This window comes from Ammospiza nelsoni, chromosome 9 (assembly GCF_027579445.1).
Source record: "Ammospiza nelsoni isolate bAmmNel1 chromosome 9, bAmmNel1.pri, whole genome shotgun sequence".
NCBI classification, from domain to species: Eukaryota; Metazoa; Chordata; class Aves; order Passeriformes; family Passerellidae; genus Ammospiza; species Ammospiza nelsoni.
The window spans coordinates 14,470,528-14,490,504 of record NC_080641.1 but is presented as its reverse complement, the minus strand read 5'-3'; the positions used below and the strand labels follow the sequence as shown (position 1 = coordinate 14,490,504).

General features: G+C 39.5%; 1 protein-coding gene across 2 annotated transcripts in view; it reads left to right on the top strand.

The window, feature by feature from the left end:
* Window positions 1-19,977, top strand: part of DENND1B (DENN domain containing 1B) — a 153,449-nt gene that overhangs the window by 23,623 nt on the left and 109,849 nt on the right. For both annotated transcript variants that reach the window (XM_059477951.1, XM_059477952.1), the window contains one exon: window positions 18,525-18,568. In XM_059477951.1, coding sequence (XP_059333934.1) covers window positions 18,525-18,568 — 44 coding nt within the window. The remainder of the gene's footprint in view (window positions 1-18,524; window positions 18,569-19,977) is intronic.

The window sequence follows — 19,977 nt, the reverse complement described above, 5'->3', positions numbered from 1 at the left end:
TTGACTTAAGTACTTTTATAGCTAAAGAGATTAATACCCAGCAGTCTCTGGGTTTGACAGCTATGCTGTGTGGGGATTGTTTTTTAAGGGCATTACAAGGAACATAAAAATACTTCCTAAGCATGACTGACCTATGTGGTAGAGGGAGATGCTGGCATGTGCCTGATGTCAGAGGACAGAAGACAGTGAAGGTTCTTACCTTCTGATTTCTGCTTCCTTTGCAAATCCAACCTTGTTTGCCTGTTGAGAGAACTGAGGTTGTTGTTGGGCCCTTTCTGGATTGTTGCATTTGTGTCCAGACTCCCAAATCCTGTTGCTTTCTGCATGCTGTGGCCATGACCAGGCACTGTGGGGTGCTGGTAAAGGATAAACGTTGTTGTTTTTTTTTCCTGTTATGACAAGGATGATTTCACACTTTCTTGTTTCAGCACAAAACACACTTAAAAAAAAAAAACAAACAACCCCCCCTCCAAAAAACCTAGCACACCCCCTCATGTTGCCCCAATCAATCAACCTATGCCAGACAGTAATTTGTTTGCCTCTTATTTTGAGACACTCTGGCTCTCTTTTCAAAACAGATTGGGGAAATTGATGAGAGAGATGCATTTCCTCAGCTGTGCCCGATTCCACTAGCAAAGCCCGGGGAATTCTTTCCAAGTACACACTCAAAAGAGGCCACAAGAATTCCAAGAAGATGCAAACATCAGTTTTTCTGCAATAACAAATTACTTTCAGAGTTTCAAAATATATCCTATGCTTATTCAAACATTAAAATATTGCTCAGATCTAGATTTTTTTCCCTGGCTTGCTTGTTTTGTTTTTTCCTTTTTCTCAAGATGAAAGAATAGATTTTTATTAACCTAACTACTGTTAGTACATTTATTAATGTAAACTGTCCTGTTACTGTGGATTATTCATGCTACAGCAATGCAAGTGTTGCAAATAAACAAATTACAAGTCACTGCAATGTGGGGGTTTTTTGTTGTTGTTGTTTTTGGTTTTTTCCCTTTGTTTTTTATTTGGGTTTTTTTCCCCTGGAAAATCGAATGGTTTGTTAGCCATGTAACTTTATGGATACCCTGTCTTGCTCACAGTTTTCCTTACAGGTCTTGTTTGATACAGCAAGGCATAAAATACTTGTGTTACCATACTTTTATTTTATTTACTGAAGATAACTGAGACAGTGGGCAGTAGCGACTAAGCTTTCAGTTAATTTTTGAAGATACAATTCTTTTTGTATGTCTCGAGTTCTGCTTTAGTGTATCCATAGTGAGTATAAAATTAGGCTCTGCAAATATCCAGAATACTGTGTGCTTGGATATAATTTAATAATCTGTGTATTATTTTAAAGACACACATAAGCAATGGCTGCTTGCTTATAAAGTGCATTTACTGACCCATGAGTTAATTGATCCCTATGACTACTTAAACCTCAGGGCTTTAAAAGTTTTTCTCTTATCTTTATGTTAAACAATGGAAAGTTTTACCGTATGTTCAAATAACGTCTTCATCAGGTTCACAACAGGATACCATAGTTAATTTTCAGTTGAGTGCTTTACAGGATTTTCTTTTTGCTGGCTGGTTGGGTGAAAGTCTAGACACTGGGAGACGAGGCGTTAGAGGGGCCTCACAATATAGTTATTGTGAATGGTAAGTAGGAGCAGCTTCCTCTGATGTACGGACTCCATGCCCAAACCAGTGGTACAAAGGCATAGCCTTTGTTCAGGGGGATAGGGGCTAATCCGAATGCTGCACACTGTGAAAAACCTTTTATGGAAGGGGGGAAAAACTTGCCTTGAAGGTGAGAGGTCAGCAGTTTAACCTCTGACTACAAAACAAGAGACCAGTGAAGAATGGGACGAACAAGGGGGAAAAATACTTCAAGTACTCCATTCTTTGTTTATCAGAAATGGGTCAAGCAAATGAGTGTCAGGAATGGTTACAGGAGTTCAGATGGGCTGCAAGGAAGTCTGAAGATGTGCTCTGGCTTAGTTGTGCATTGCTATGGAGTTTGGAGCTCACATAGTTCTCTCTCAAATGCTTGATAAAGGGATCCCCCAAACAAAATGAGATCCTGAAAAGCACAGGCACTCTGCTCTCTTCCTCCTTAGCCCATATCAGGTCCTTTTGTTATTAAAAATTTTTATTCTGATTTTCTTTTGTGTAGATTAACATCATTTAGTATTTGGCCTACTAACTCTTTGCACTGTTTCTGGGCTGTTTTTTGAAATTTTTAAAGCATCACAATAATCACATGCTCATGTGTGTTCAACAGGCAGTGAGATGGGTCTCCTTTAGCTAAAGCCATGGATCTTTGGGTGGTCAGGGCTATTGTACAACAGCAGGGGAGAGCTGTTTCCAATCTTTGTGCAAAGGGAATATGGAGGCTTTCCCCTCTGATCTCATTTTGGTATTATCAGTGCTGGGAATTTAGTCACAATCCAATTAGAATTGATGGAAGTTATGTTCACCAGTGGCTAAGCCTCCCATATTCTCAGGTTCCACCCTTTTGGACCAGTGGGTTGTGCTGCTCTTGGCTCAGGCTGGGAGAAGATAGCAACAGTGATTAGTACACTTGGTGCAGTAAAGCTCCCTGCTTGGCATACAACCGTTCCTTGTGCTTCACTACATCCAGCCCATGAGAGGCACTGCTCACTTCCCTCCCGGCCTCTCCCAGCATGCAAAAAAGCAAAGAAGACATGATGCCTTGCTTGGGCACCTCTGGAAGTTTTATACTTCACTGGACATAGATGTATTGTGTATATGAGGTAAATTCGTCTTCCTGCTTCACACAAAGGGATTAAAGCTAGGCTTTGTTGTTGACCCTCTTCACATGTCACATCTTCAAACACTTGCTTATGACCTGGACAGCTTTAGGCCATTTACATTCAGAGAAGTGATCAGGAACCAGCAGTGTTCCTCAGCAAGTCAGTGGCAGGGCCTCTCAGCACCTGGGGAAATAGATTTTGGTACAGGCTTGATTTTTATTTGTACTTGGAAATAGCACAGTTTCAAACATTTGCCTGAGTTTAATCTTCTGTTTCTCAATTTCACAGATACCCATCTTTCTTTTTTTTAAGTATTTTAGGGGTAAATTCCTCAGAAAGGTGGTTCTAAGTATACTTCCATGATCTGCATGTGAATCCACATCTGCAAATGAAAAAAAAGAAAAAAAGACTTCATTTTTGTTGCATTCCCTAGGAACTCTGTTGGGTTCACTGATTTGAAAATACAGCATTTTAGAGGCTTCCTTGTTAAACATGCAGAGTTGTTTATTATATAAATCATAAATGAAAGGCTTAGGATTGTGGCTGTTGCTGGAATTACCTGAACAGGTGATTTCTGTAGCTATTAGTGAAAGTAAAATGAGGAACCCTATATACATATATATGTTGTAGTCATTTTGCCTTGCTCCTAATAGGTTAGTTTTGTCACTTTATGAATTATGAACTTTTTGGTTTTCAAAATTTGATGGGATCAAATGGTGTTTTCAAGCTAAAGGGCAGACATTTTTGCCCTGGGGGAAGCATCAGAAGCTAAAATATTGATGCATTTTAGAGTAGGTACATTTCTATCAAAGTTGGGAAAATAAGAAAGAGATATTTTCCTGCCATAATTATTTCTTCTGCATTCTTGAAAAGGACTCTAAACCTCTTCTTTAATGGCCCTTTAAGGTCACTGAGTCCACCCCTTAACCCAGCACTGCCACCTCCACCACTACAGCATGTTCCATAGCACATCTACATGTCTTGGAATACCTCTTAGAGATGGTGACCTCCTCACTTCACTGGGCAGCCTGTTCCAGTGCTTGACAACTTTTTCTATGAATAATTTTTTTTCTTAATATCCCATCTAATCCTCTCCTGGTACAACTTGAGGCCATTTCCCTTTGTCCTATCTCTTTTCACCTGGGAGGAGAGACAAACTCCTTACTTGCTTACACCCTCCTGTCAGGCAGTTCTAGAGATCTTTAAGGTCACCCTTGAGCCTCCTTTTCTCCAGGATAAACACCCCCGGCTCTCCCAGCTGCTCCTGATCGTGCCTGTGCTCCAGACCCTTCTCCAGCTCTGTTACCCTTCTCTGCACTTTCTCCAGCATCTCAATGCCCCTCCTGAAGTGAGTGGCCCAAACCAAACACAGAGTTGAAGGTGCTGCCTCGCCAGTGCTGAGTACAGGGGGACAATCCCTTCCCTGGTCCAGCTGGCCACACTATTCCTGATCCAGGCCAGGATGCCCTTGGCCTTCTTGGCCACCTGTGTCCAGCTGGCTCTTGTTCAGCCACTGTCAGCCAGCACTGCCAAGTCCTTTTCCACCAGGCAGCTTTCCAGCCACTCTGCCCCAGCCTGGAATGCTGCATGGGGCTGTTGTGGCCAAAGTCCTCACCTGGCACTTTGCTCCAACTGAGCCCCATACTGCTGGCCTCAGTCCATCAGTCCAGCCTGCCCAGATCCCTCTGCAGAGCCTCCCTGCCCTCCAGCAGATCAGCTCTCCTGCCTAGCTAGGTTTCATCTTCAAGCTTATTGAGTGTGGAGGTGATCCCTTCATCCAAACCATTGCTAAATTAAACAGAATTTTCCCAGAACTGAAGAAAGGAAGATACACTTTAGTGTTTCAGGCAGAATGTTATTCTGTGGATTTTGCCTGATCATCTATGGGCTTGATAGGGATGAAGAATTTAAACATAATAAATCATTTGGGATAACTCTTTAAAATTAAGATATGATACTTGCACATCCATGATTCTTGAAGTCTGTTTTTAGTATTTCAGAAATTAGTGGATTTGCCCTGCTCTGGAAAGTTCAGGGATTTTGTTTATCAGTGTGATGGAGGACTCAAGATAAGAGAGGAGTTATCTGAGGCATGCTTGAGAGAGAATGTATGTCTTTGTACTTGAAAAGTGCAGCAATATTTTCGTATCCTGTGGGGTTTTTTACTAATTATAAAAACAATGAATTAAGAAGGTGCTATAAGGAGATACCTTATTTTATGCACACATAATTTACAAGTGCATTCTATCCCATTGATTATGAATTTTTCAGCATGAGTGATTATGATTAGTCTTTTTTTATTAAAAAAATGAAATTAGGCATTTTAAAGCAACTTCTGATTTCTCTAGCTGCATATTGAGTTGTTCTTGGTGGGAACTATGTGTGCATGGGTAGTGATTGTTTTTTGCAGCAGCACAGTGTATTTTAATACAGGAACTCGCTTGTCTGAAAGCATTTTAATGTTTTTCCCAAAAATTCTTTTGCATCTCTAATGAAGATTGGTTGACACCTGTGATTAATTCTTAGCCTTCTTAATTCTTAGCCTTTTTGGCTTTCCTGTTAAATGATCAATGTTTTCTTAGGCTCATCCAATCATGACTAATTTCCTTAGGTCACAAATTATTTTGCTTTCAGCTTTTAGCATTGATTCCAACTGTACACTGTGCTGGTCTAGGTTCTTACATGCATTTATAGAGCTCAGCTGTGCTCCCGGGGGTTAATGTCTTTCATTTTGAGAAACAAAACAAAGAATAAAGAGAAAAGCTCCATGTGGTTACCAACTTGTTATCAAACTGTACTGATGCACTGAGCTGTCCTCTTAAGCCTTCCAGTGGTGAACCTGCAGCCATGGCAGCAGCACTGTCTTACTGGTGGGGATGGAGAATGTGCAGGAGGACAGAGCATGGGTGTGAAATGAGTAGAAGTGATTAGTGATGTGGGGCTTGTAGGAAATCTGAGGTTTGTGTAATCAGCTGTGTCAGGGGAGAAGCTGAAGTACATAGAGAATGAAGCCAGAACAATGCAGCCCTTCCAATAGCATCAAACCCTTCCATGCAACACTGACCATGGAGAAATTGGGCAGTGAGAGAGGGACAGTGGTTGAGAGAAGAACCTTTAATGAAACTTTTCATACAGATTAATGTAATAGAGTGTGTAATGTTACATCTAGCACCATCTATTTTAGCTCCTTGTCCATTCTGTGTGTAGACAGCTGTTACTGTTGTGCAGGTTTATATGTGCATTCAGAAATATTAGCACCAGATTTATTTGGGAAATCAGCATTTTCAAATAGGAACCTTAATTTGTGCTGTTGTTGATTTATTGAGAAGTGTTTCCTTGTTTTTTCACATCAATAATAATATAATCATTTTTCCCCTTGCTAATTTTTTGACTGCTGGGTGGTGCATACACAGGCATTGCTCATGCTTTCCCTGGCCTCATCTCACTTCTTTCTGCTGTAATGCTTTTAGGAAAGTAAAATCATTACTTAAGAGACAGAAATGTTCAGTTCAAGCGTATGGACGGCCCATCATTCTGCAATGCTCTCTTCCTGTGGTTTTTATTTTCCCATCTGCAACCACCTCACTGCTTTCCCCAGTGTGTACAGGTCTGTTGTCTTTCTCCTTTCTCCTCTGTGTGGTGGGAAGCTCTCCCTGGGCTGCTGCCTTGCCTCTGTGAGGGGGTGATGGCCCAGCTGGAGCTGCTCTGCCTGGCTGGTGTGTCCTGGCTTTGCAGCAGGCCTGGGCTGGGCCCACCCACCAGTGGAGCAGTGTGACCTTGCAGGGTGCCTTTGTTGAAGGAGCTGCTTCTGACAAAAAAGTTCTTGTACTTTTCGAACAGCTAGTTTGAATGCAGCCTGCTGAAATGGGAGAAGGCAGCTTCTGACCTTGCCTTCTGGAAAGGCTCAATTTACAAAGGATGTGTTGAGTTCTGACCCCTTATGGGCCATGCGAGTGGAGCGTGTTGTTTTGAACTTTAGCTTTTTCTATTAGAGTGAAATATATTGTCTGCTATTATCACACTGTTAAATTAATTTTCACTGTTTTGTGCATGATTTATTTGATATTTCACTGGACAAAACAGGCATCAGGCATTGAGGTTTTGTAAGATAAACAGCATTGCACTTTAACCACATCGCCTTATGTTGTGATGGGATGTAAATTAAAGTAATGCATCTGCATCACCCTTCTACTTTGCTATTATGAATAAATAGTATTCTGGTTATCACCGAATTATGTGATATTAAGAACCATCTTGGAAAGTTTGCCAGTTGCATGTGTTTTGGGATTACTAACTCAGAACCCAGATCTCATGCCTTTAAGGCTGCAGGACACAAGACCATTCTGGTACAGCCTCTTCATGTATTTCAGGTTGCTGTTTACATCTCTGGTCGTGCTGACCCCTCTCCAACACGTAATTGGAAATTTTGACCTTGGTAACTGTAAATACCGGCGAGAAAACCCTTTGACTTGCCTTTACTTGTTTTATGTGTTTGTGTGGCTTGTGCTTTAAAATAACTAAACTTGCCCCCCCCCCCCCATGGAAATGCCCCTTTTAAAATGTTATTTCTTCTGAATTAAAAAAAAAAAAAAAAAAAAATTTCAAAGACGTCATGATGTGTGGGAACCTGAAATAGCTGACTTGAGGTCAGGCAACAGGTATGTGGCAGGACTGAGAGAACAGTGTGCTTCTTCTAATTCCCAGTGTGCCGTGCTGCTGGCTGGGGCTGTGTTCAACCTCTGCTGAAGCAGAGAGGGACCAATGTTGTTAATGCAGCTCAACAACAACAACAAATTTCCTGCCGTCTATATCCACGTTGTGACTCTTCCGAGTTTTGTAACAGATGGAGAGAAGGGTGCAGAGAGTTGCAGTTATGTCAGAGTTGATTTTACTAAAAGATCAATATATTTTTCAGTTAGAAAATGCTGAGGTAATAAATTGCATTAGCCTTCCCTATGTGGTGTTCCCTTTTAAAAGGCTTAGTAAGGGAAAAGTGCCTAGTTTGCGAGCATCCTTGTGAGGGGTGTGACATGCAGTCTCTTCTGGAGTTCTTGATGGGGTTTAGAATGATCTGTGTTCCCTGGGAAGTCAGGTGCCAAAGCCACGGTGCCTCTGCCTGAGCCCCTGGGTCTCAGCATGCATTGCGCCTGCTTGCTGCCTTGGAAATGTTTGGCAGACCTATTCCTAATGTTTTGTTTGTTTTTTTGGAAGAAACTCAAGGTTTGGTGATTCTGTGAGGGTGGTTTGGTAAGTGACTGGTATGTTTTCATTAGCTCCAAAAACTAATCCTAGAGGGGACTCATAACATAAATGCAAGCGTTTTTCTGTAGCCTTTTTTCTGGACATGGCCCTTGAATGCTAAAGCATGAGTGCTTCATGACAGGGGAGATCTCAGCTGTTGGTGTAACACTGATCTTCCACAAGCAACCTCTCTTAACCTGCTCTTTGTGTGTTGTTCTTATCAAAAGTTTAGTGTTGACTTTCAAGGATTGGTATGGGAAAAATGTCAAAACACTGATTTTCAGCTGTGTGCTGCCTGCCATAGACATATCAGGGCTCAATGCATGTGGGCCAGCCTCTAAAATATTTTGTTGCTGATTCTTGCTCACGTGGAGGGCCCTTGGGACAGATGGCCCCTCGCCGCTGATGGTTCGATTACAGCGATCACCCACGGCTTCTGAAGAGTGCGAAGAAAAGAAATTGCTTTCTTTGTCAAGGTGTTTTCATTTCAATTCTCACCCATTAGCCCTGTTTGGTTAAGTTTTAAATTACTCCATCAGGTGACTGATGAGTTTTATTTTTCCCCCTGATGATCTTAAAATAGATTTGGGGTAAGATAGAAAGGAAAGGCAAAAAAAGATTTGTGCTTATTGATCAGTGCTCCTTCATCTTTGTTCTGGCTTAATGTGTCATGAACAGCAAAAATTAAAATGAACACTGGATCAGAATATGCTAGAAAATAGATATTTTAAAATGAAAGTCAGTGAACTGTTTACATATATAGCAAACTATGTGTAAGCTATGGCTAACCAACATGGTTGTTAGAACTCTGGAGCTTGTGTAACTAAGGTTTGTTTTAATTTACATATCTGAAATTATGAAATGTTGGTTTATATAATTGCAGCTTTTGAAGTTGGATATGTTTCAGCTGTAGTGCTGGAGATGTTGAGAGGAGTAGGAATCTTCCAGGCCAGGTGCTGGTTAGCAGTGTTGTTCTACTTCCATACCTTCCTACCACAGCCAGTAAGCATGTGAAAAAATGTGAAAGGTTTGAATTTCATGTAGAAAATGCTATTTGTAATTGGAGAATGAAAGAACTTGAATCTATGCTTTTATAATATACTTTTATGTTCATTCTTTCTCATGCATAAGTAGAATATCATTGCACAGTTTGTAGTCTTGTTTCACAGCATAATCATAGAGATGGGGTGAGTATATGATCAGTAGTATCTGTATTAGTTAAATAAAATGTGATAAATAGTCTGGACTAGAACAATGAAGAGAGAATCTAACCCCTTCTCCCTGTAGCTTTCCTTGGTTGTAAAGACAGTGGCAGTGGGATTGCTCTTAGAAGATGTTATGTATTCCACTGTTACTCTGGCCTTTAGTAATTTCTCCCTGTAAGTTGTTAAGTAATAGGTAGTTACTTACCTGTTAATTATTGAGTAATACATTTTACTGCTTGTGCTAGTCAGTATTTAAGGCAAGGGGTATAATTTAGTGGAAAGTCATGCTGTCAAGTACCAGCAGCTGGGCTGTGCCCAGGATGTGGTCCTCACCAGCGGAGAGTGGAAGGAATGTTGCTGCACTGTTCAGGCAAGAAGTGATGTAAATAGATAGTCATTATATCATCTTTGGCCAAGAGGGAGTTCGAGGGAGTTCCCCTGCAACACTCATTTTTTCTTGAAGTAGCTAAAGACTGGACTAGCTAATGCTTAGAGAAAAAAGCTTGCAGAAGGATGAAGCTTTTGGTTTAACTTTTTTACTGGTTTAATTAATTTTTAAGGCATGCTAACTCTAATGTAGGATTTATTTTGTATTATTTTTGGAAAATGTCTGTCAAAAATGGCTTAGATATCACTCTGCGTTTTCTGCAGTCAATCAGTTTGCTTTAGAGGGTCACATAAATCTCTGATTTCATGTCCAAGCTGATACCAAATTTGTTTTTCTTGGAGTAAATCAGGAGGCAGTAACTCAGGTATTCATAATGTAGTGAGATGTAGTTTTTGTCATGTGCCAAAAGCTTTTTTATTTTTCTATATGCAGTGTGTGTGGGTTCCACAAAGCAAATATAACAGTGTAGTCTGTGAGTTAAATGGTTCTCTCTGGTCAGGCATCACTGATGTGGAAGAGCAAGTGATGGTCCAGCCCTAGTGCACTTGGCAGGGCAGGAGATTTGCTTCTTCCTAATTTACTTGGTACATATTGCTTGGTAATAATGAACTTTTCTAGCTCTCTCCTAAAGTCAATATTGCATATTTCCTAATGTTGGAAAATTTAATGTAGCCCACAGTAGTTTTTAAGGACTTTAACTCCTGTATCCTTATTTAAAATGAAGAAACCCCTGCATAATGTCGGTTTGCAAGGGAGTGTGGTAAGTTACTTTGTTGTTCTTATAGGGAGGGTGTAAAACTTGTGTTTGCTTGCGAAGGTGAATGCTCTTAGTCTTACTCTTATCAGTTACTGTTCATTTCAGTAGATCACAGCACTGCCTGTCTCCTTTAAATTTCTTTGAACAAGAGACCCAGGGACAGCAAAAGTTGTTTGATTTTTTTTTTTTTTTTTTTTTGTAAACCGTCCTTAAATATTAGGAATGACTGGAGGCATGACTGGTGCCCACTTGCTTCTTTCTTCTTCTGCTGCCTTAGTTCTTAGATCCTTGTTCTCACGATTCACTCATCATTACAATTTAGAAGTAGGAAAATTAAGACTAACATGGCTTCTAAAGGTATACAGTCATTTCCATACTTTACAAGGTCATTCTAAAGACTTACCAGGTAAAAGAAATCCCTGCTTATCTTGTGAAGACACCAAATAAAGGCTGAACATACTCACTTTATCTGTGCACTGTCTGTGCAATGAACTCTCACCCTGATTAAGGTTTTAGCCTGAAGCATGGCTAATAGCATTGCAGCCAAAAGGGCCCTTTCTTTCTGTCTGTACTAAGCTGAAATGACTTACTGCTCTGTCCTTCAGTGGGACAAATTCTTGGGCAGAAAGGGATTGACCTGCAGCTCTAAAGGAGATGTCAAGTTGTGGCTAGAGCTTTTAACCATCTCTCTGCCTGTAAAAGGGGAAGAAGTACTTATTTCCTAGTTCAAGTGCCTTACAGACAGGGAAATCTAAGAGACTGGAGGAAGTTTTGGGTCCAAAACCTGACAAAGTCCTATTTGTGTACAATATACTTGGCTGAACCTTGCATGTGATTAGTTGGGAGGTTAGTATTTCCACATTGTTCTCACCTTTCTGAAAACCTTGAGCAACCTTTGTCACATAAGTTTAAAAGTAGAAATATTTGAAAATAATTCTGTGATAAACTGTACGATCAGCAAATCCTGTGTGTGGCTTTGCAGTGTGCTGTAGAAATGTCAGATTATCACACTTCAGTCTGGATGGTGAGCTGTTAATGCCTCAGTGGGGCAGCAATGGCCAGCACTTCCAAGCTGTGGAGTTACAGTGATGGGATGGGGCTGACTGAGCTGGACCCACTGACCTCAAATGAGAGTGGTTTTTGTAGAGAGTAGAGAACATCGTGGTCTGTGTGTGTGGTTTGTATGAAGGGCTGAGTGACTCTTGTAGCTGTGGATTGCACCTTTTTTTCCATGTGTATTAGAAACAAAATTCTGGATTTCCACAAACATGGTGTGAGCACTGGGATCTTGAAATAATGTGCTAAGTATTATGTGTTTATAGGAAGCTGTAATTAAATTCTGAGCCAACTGATAAGTCCGTGAGTAATTTGTGCTACTTGTGACTGGGAGCATTTTTCAAGTATATGTCCTACAAAAATTACTTCAATTGCAGGTGTTATTACTGCAGTTTAAAACAGTTCCTTAGGAATAGATTTCTCATGGAAGGAAGATGTTTTTGTCTTGCCAGTAAGGTCTTTGTAATTATGTTTCTGAACCTGATTAAAAAAAATCACATTTCTGATTGGCAAATGTGCAGTCCCAAAGACATACAGATAACAGGTACAGTGATTGTAACTGAGGCTAGTAAAATTTTATTTTCCATTTCCCAAAGGTCAGTGTTTAGTCTTTGTTGACTCCGTTGTCATTTAGTTCACACTTTACTTTCTATGAGAGAAGTTGGAAGGAAAAATGTCAAAAGTCACAAACTCCAGATATCACTTTTGATGTGAGTGTGAGATGGGTACTTTCGATGCCTAAATAATTTTTCAAAATGAGGCATAAGCTTTGCAATCAGTTGAAGACAAGGCAGAGGCCACTGGTGTGGGTGAGGGAGAAGGGACAGGAGACACTGGGTTGCTGTGCTGTGGCCATGCTGTGGCTTATTTTGAAAGGCAAATCCCATCTAGAGACCCCGAAGAATCTCAGTGCATTTATATATAGCAGGAAAAGCTGGCAAATATAATTACTGCAACTTGTTGATATTTTTCTGTAACTGATGCTGTCAATGATGTTGACATTTTTGTCTTGTTCGTTTGCTGAAATAGGAACTGTTTGAAATTGTGGAGGCAGTTAAGGAAGTCTCACTTGTGAGTAAAGTGTGAGTAAAAGAGTTGATGGTGCTGGATGGTTAAGGTTTGATACAGCTTTGTAAATACATTTTCTTTTGCTTCATGACTTGTATAAAAGTGTACTTTAAGGTATTTTCTGTAGTGGCACCTTCATTTGCATATTATCTTTAATCTGACAGGTTTTAGTTGCTGGAGAAGTTAGTAGCTGTTCCTTAGTTTTAGCTTTTTAAAATCAAATTGCTTCGATGTGTTTTTCTCTTGCTCTTTCTTTTGGTTACTGATGCTTGGAAAATACTGTAACTCCCTTCTTCTCCCCTTTTCCATGGCATCCTGCTCCTCTTCCTCCTGCTCCTGGCTGGTGCTCCACTTTGATCCCCAAACCAGGGAGCTGAAGACCACTGTCCCTTCTGGCAGCAGGGCCTCCCTTTCTACTCCATTTTTGGCACTTCATGTATGAAACTGTGAACGGGCAAATTTTAATATGATATACAGAAATCTTTTTTTGCAAGAAGTTACTGTTTTATGTGAATGCTGCTTTTTTCATCAGATGACTTCATCTGTAAAAATCCTTGGGTTGCACATTATAGTTCATCTCTTATTTCTGAATCACTGTTGTAGTGATTTGGTTGAGTATTAAATTCTATATCGATACAAAAGCTAGAATCACTAGAATTAATGCTGAGTGTTTCTGGAAAATTATTTTAGGTATGTAAGAGACCTTTGTTTTCGAACAATAGCAGTATCATAAACTTAGAGAACTAATTTTTTATTGCTGAAAACTACTTAGTCTAACAAAGTCCATTCTACTTAGTGTCTAAATGTGTGTTTATCAAGCTGTTCCCTGAGATAATGATTGTAATTAATAAATCTGAAATTATCTTTCTCATGTTCACATAATGTGGACAAAAAAATGTGGCATTTGTTTTTTCCAGACAAGAAAGAGGAACAGTCTGCAATAAGTTTTGCTTTGCTACCTTCCTTTTCCTCATTTTTTTTCTTTCCCACCCCCTTAACTCCTGGCCCCAGTCTCTTCTTTCCTTTCTGCTCTGACATCTTTTTTCCAATGAAAATCTGTACAGCATCAGAGAAAATATAACTGGAGGAATACTGAGCAGATATCCAGTCCATTCCTCTGTCCCAAGCATGACCAACTCTGGCAGTCTTTATTCTGCTCAGTACAACCAACAGGGATGAAGATTCCTCCTCTCTCCAGAATATTAGACTCCTTAATTAATCTGTTTCATTTTACCTTAGCTGTGTTTTCCTGTCTGAAATATTCTCTTGCTATCCAAGAGCATTTCCCAAGATGATGTTTCTCAGCATGTGTTTGTAATTTCTGTTCCATTACCAAATTGAATGTGTGCTAATTACCTTATCCTATTGTATTTTTGTGTGGCATTTATAATCTGCAAGTTTGATGATTTTGAAGAGTATTTTTAGAGGGTATTTAACTTGTCAGTTTTGGGGAAAATTACAAGCCAGAATGCATTCTTTTTTTTTTTCATAGTTTAGAATGTATTTCTTCTCTAGTCCACTCTGTCATGAGAAATATTACCTTTTTATTTTCTTCAACTTGTTAAAGAAGTTAAACTGTGTTAGAAGTTGTTTTCCTGAAAATACAGATGACATGCTTTATGACCTTGTCTCTACAGGAATAGATGTTTGGAGAGAAATTACCTTGAGGATCTGCATATGTTTTCCTTTTGTCTTAGTGGTTGTCATAGTTGCCTGCATTTATCTTCTGGAGCAGTTCTAGATTACATCTTGAATACAATTTTTTTTAAGGATTGCACATGACTTGCTTTTCTCTTTGTAATTATACTGCACTCTTTTGGTACCTCAGGAAACCTTTCCATGATTGTCTCTCATCTGGCTAGTACCAAGGGAGATGCCCTTTCCAATGCTATAGGATATTTAGCAAAGGAATTTTCAAGTGTCACTGGCAGGTGGTGAGATTTATGTCCTGGATGTGGTAGGCATAGAAAAAGTGATGTTTTACATGAAAATATCCATTTACATGTGCAACAGTATATATACATTTATACATGCACCGCACAAACTATTTCATGTGTGCACTTGACAATTTCTGTTTACTACTGCATTTACTTAGAATTGATACAAACCTTTTGTCCTGAAAAGTCTGTTAGAAAAAGTGAATGAGGAGAAACTCAGTAGTTCCTCTGCTGACTACAACAACAGCTATTTCTGAGCGGTTCTCATCCTCTCACCCATAAAATCAGCATAAAATTGACCTAACATTGCCAGATCAGACAGAGTATCTGGAAAGTAATCCTCAGGGAAAAGAAAATTCAGTCTTTGTAAACCTGAGGATACCGTGCATGCAGTTGCAGAATTGGATTATACTTTCTCTTTTTATTTCTGAATCAGTACCCTTTTGTTTCTTCCTCTGCAGCCCTTTTGAGAAGTTGTCCCAAAGATGTGTCAGATGCTTCCTGAGCCTAGCTCCAAAAGCAGAAACCAACATAATCTTTTGAAAAAAACTCCAATCTCAGACATGGATAATTATCATAAAATCCTGAGGCTTTTTATAGGTGTTAGGGTTTGGTTTCAGAGAGTAAAGGCATAAAAAGAATATAGTAACTTTCCTTTTTGAAGAACAAGTCACATCAGATTTTCTTACTTAATAAATGTATGCCAAGTACCTATTAAAATAACCAGTTAAAAGCCAGTAATAACAGCTGCAAAACCCAGCTCAAAGCAGTTGGACAAGTCTTGAAGGCGTGTAATTTTTGCTGAGTGTAGCACTGAATGTTTGTCTTGGATTGAATTAGGAATTTTTTTTTTAATGTTGGCTCTTTTTTGTTTTTATGAAGGAGTATTAAAGGCATTGTTCTTCCTGTTTAGATCACATGAATTTAATTATCCTCTCATGATATAAATATCCTTTCATGATAGGAAGGTAAATGTTGTTATACCTAGTTGAGTGAACTAGAATTTACTTTAGATTTGTTTTTACCATTTCAAGTGAGGCTGGAGTAGTATGAGAGAGCCTTAGTGTGAAGACAGCAAGATGAGAAGGACCTTAAATTCAAGTTTTAGGGTTTTTTGTCTGTTGTGATATCAGGGCACCAAAAGAACCTACTGTAGCTGTTGGTCTTGTCTGTAGATAAAGGGTGGCCCTGTGAAATGCTGTTAGCTCTGTTGGCACCTCATTGATGTGTAAATTTTACCCATGTTTTGACCCGGAGCCCAAAGTTTTGCTTAATTCTGATATTGTACTTTGCTCATGACTGTGACCTTTTAAAATAACGCCTGGAGGTTTTGCTATTGCGATCTGCTCCCTATTTACATTTGCACTAAGGAGAGTGAACAAAAGAAATTACATTTCTGTCAGATTTCAGAAACCTCAGTGATTTTGTTACTGTGTTACTAAAGCATTAACTATACTGAATGTTTCTCATGTAACTGTACTTCACATCTGCCAGAATCATCGGCCTGGCTTGGCTGCTGGGAGGAGGTGATGCTGCTGAGCTCCTGGCTGGCGATGCTCCGGCAGCCTGGCCTCGCCACAGAGCGGTCCCCTCACCTCCTCGCAGGCCATGGGCTGGGTTTTTGCAGTAGAGGCAACTATAAATGGTACTGCAAGCTTGGGAAGTTGTGAACAAGAAATGGGTGATAAGAAACGGAACTAGAGGCAGCTGGTAACCAGCTTGTATTGCATGAGCTGGAGCAAATGCTTGATGCTGGAGTGCTGCCGCATGAAGCAGGCCTGCTTTTTTCTCACCACAAGTCCCTATTCCCCAGTTTTTCTTCCTTTTTTTCTGGTGCAAACCCAATGGTTTTGGGGAACTGATCTAGTTAATGCTGCCATGGAAAGTTTCAGACAGTTGGTTTGATCTCGGTCAGTTCCCTCATCTGTAGCTGTGACAGTCTGCCCCAGCAGGAGACAGACAGTGCTACAGCTTCACCAACAAGTACCTGGGAGTGGGAGTGCAGAGGGATTGATCTTTCAAAGAGAAATTGATGCCTGAAATGTTTGTGGACATATGGCATTAGATTTACAAGCTATGTGAAAGTATTTTTTGGATTCTGCAAGTTTTTAGTGCTTTTGAGCAAGTAATTTATAAGTTACTTAACATCGAGTATTTGATATGTTACTGTACTTGCTGCTCTTTGGATATCAGGGATCATTGTTGATATGTAGCTGCTTTCCTTTTCATGATACTAATTTGGAATAAAAGCAACAGTTCCTTTACAGGATAGTCAAACTGCTCTTGTACCTGATCATTATAGAGATTTGTTTGCATTTTAAATATGCACAAAATAGATCAGGACAAAAAGGTCTTTGTTATAAGTATTTGTTTGCTCTCATATTCTTATAAACTTAGTATCTTATGTCTTGTTTTGTATCTGCCTTCAAAAGTTCTTGCTCCCCGTAGTAATGGAGGAAGATTCATTGTGCAAAATACGCATATTTTATTAAATAACAGCTGTAGAACCCTTCCTGGATGTTCTTTGGAGAAAAAATAAGCTTGTCCAACAAGTAGAGTCAAATGCCTCAATTTTTATTGAAAATCTCACGTAGATTTGGATTGGATACAAATTAGGTTTAAATTTCATGGAGTTGATTAACAAGTTCCATTTTGTAACACATTTGAAATGTTCTACTGTGGGGTTAAGATCTGGCCTGGGATCAAGGGGGAATGCTGACTTGGGTCTCCAGCTCCTGGTGGCTGGGCCAGCAGCAAATGTACACGTGTGACACCTCCATGCTGAACAACAGGATTTGAGATCAGAAGCGGGGAATGACACCACTAGCAGTGGCATTTCCCTTCTTATTAAACCTCCAGTTTGCACCAGCAAACATCTATGGGGCCTGAAGAAGAGTAGAAACCTCTGTGCTTTGCCAAGTGTGGAAAACCCTGTGGTTCTGATGTCAAACCTAGCAATGAGAAGGACGTTTCTGAGTTACCACACAGTGATGGTATTAGAGCCTGCAGTGGAAATCTGAAGAGTTTCCCAGACACTGGCTCCTTGGAGGACCTGGGAGCTGGCTCCTGGCTCCTCCTGGGACAGACAAGAGGTGGCAGTTCCCATCAGGCGGTGTCCTGGCACTCACTGTTGTTTCTCTTTTGTTTTCCTGCCCTCGGGCACCCCGAGCTGCTGCTGGCCGCGTGGTCAGTGGCGCAGCTGGGACACGAGCAGGACTTGGAGAGCTCTGCCTCTGGTCCAGCTCTGGCACTGCCCTGGGTCTCCCTGGCAGGAAGGTGGATAATTTCACTTTGAGCTGGTGGACAAACATCGCTGCTAACCTGTTGTTTAGAAGCCTGTGAGGCTTTGTGGGTGTTTGTGGCCGTGTAACAGTAGCACCTCGGGAAGGGTTTGTGTCAAAGGAGATTAACAGCTTAGGGGGGAGGCAGGATGAAGCTCATGGTTTGTGTTTTTGTTGAAAGCTTATGGTTCCAATCCTCCTGACAGGCTTTCAAAACAATATTAAGTTCAGACTAATATGTAGCCTAAACAACTGATTATTTTTGTAATTAGCAGTTTCCAAGTGGTTAATGAAAACTTCGAGGTATTGAAATGCTGGTTTTAAATGGGTCTGAGCAGAAAATACTGAACCATGCTAGCTTGTCTAAACTCTTCCTTGAGAGTGCTGGTTATGTTGGTACTATCTTTAAAACCACAAAGGATGTTTTTCTGTACTTTCATGAAGGCCTTTTTTCCCCTGTTATAGTTTTCTGTTCTTTTTTCCTGGGATGAAAAGAGATTTTCTATCTCTTTATTTCTTAATTGAATTAAAAAGAGAAAATTAAATGTGCTTAAAGAATGAGGTATTTCAGGAATAAAGAATTGAATATTAAAAGAGTTCTGTACATTATAACCTGCTGCCATATGTAAAACAATAAACATGCACTTTCATAAATATGAAATAAGTCTTTTAATAATCCAGTATCTTCCTTAGTTTTTAGATATATTTTTGCACTTGCCGCAAAGCTTGACGCTAAGCTGACCCTCTCTTTAATATTAATGTACTCTGACTGTATACTCTGTTCCTTTGCCTCTGATTAATGCTGTCTGTCAATTATTTACAGATCCAGTGGTACTGTGGAAGTTCCCGGAGGACTTTGGAGACCAGGTTGGAAACATGAGATTGAACTTTTTTTTATGTTAGAATAATAATAAAAAAGCTCTTCTATTCAGCTGTGGAGAGGCAGATGCTAATGATAACAGGGTGGAAGCCTTCACCCAACTGGTGGCTTGGTGATTAGATTGCCTCTGTGACAGGAATACTCAATAGCAGTTGTAGAGCGTGGAATGTCGTGCTAATTCTCTGTATCACCTTATTTTTGATATAGAGTATTTTACCAGGTGGTCCTGTTGGGCATGTTGGTTTTTTGTCTGTTTTGGGATTGAAAATGTGGGAAAAATTATCAATAAAACTTTTCTGAACATGGATGTTATAAAAAAAACACCAGATCAAAAAAACTGAAGAGCTACCCATGTATGTCCTCTTAACATGTGCATTCTATTTCTTTAATCCTTTTCAATGCAAGATTTTAGGTAGCTATTTAATAATATTTTAGAGATACCAGAGTTTTTTGCTTGGGGAAAAAAAATTCTCAGTCCCTTATAAGAGACTGATCTAAAGTTACTGATTCTGAAAGCGTGAAAATCCTATGTTCTATCTATAATTAATCCTCAAAGGAAAGTTTATACATGCAGGACTGATGGATTATTTCACTGTTTGTAATGACAGCAAACTATTAATTAGTATGTTGGGTTTGTTGCCCCATGACAGTGTTATGAAAGTTATTAATATTAAAATCTAATGAAATTACTAAATTTTATTATTTCAGCAACTTCTGCAAGAGTTTCTTGCATGGAAATATTTTTATTTTCATAAAAGAAAATTCATAAAGCAACAAAAAATAATAAATATCTCTGTCCCAATGGCTTCTTTGCCTCTTGTTTTTATACTAATATTGAGGCAAACATATTCTTCATTGGTAATATCACCACAGTGGATGATCTGGAAGTCTTGTTGTACAGCAGGTGTTGATAAATTGTTCATTTTTTTTTTTTAATCAATAGTACAAGATTCTATAAAGACAGCTATAAAGTGATTCATGATGAAAGGAATAAATATGCAAACATAGAAAGTAGGATGTGTGGTTAGGGAATAGCATCAGTCAGAAATGTGCAGCCTGTAAAACAGTGACAAATGAGCAAAGTGTGTTGTTATATGTTCCCAGCTAGGCATTCAGCAAGTTTTGATAATTATCCTGGCTGCAGCATGATCGTCTTCATTGTCATTTAAATTCTTTTTTTTCCAGTTTGTTATGTTCTTTTTCCCTAAGAAAGACTTGATCTTAAAAAAAAAAAAAGAGAAATGTATGAAGAAAAATGGGAGCTTATTCAGGAAGTCGAAGGTTATTTAAAGAACAGCTGGTGTAGAAAAATGATTAGAAGATGAAGCCCACTAAAGATGGAGGGGAATCCTACAAAGATGCAGTAGACATACCTAATCTATAAACACCAGAGGCC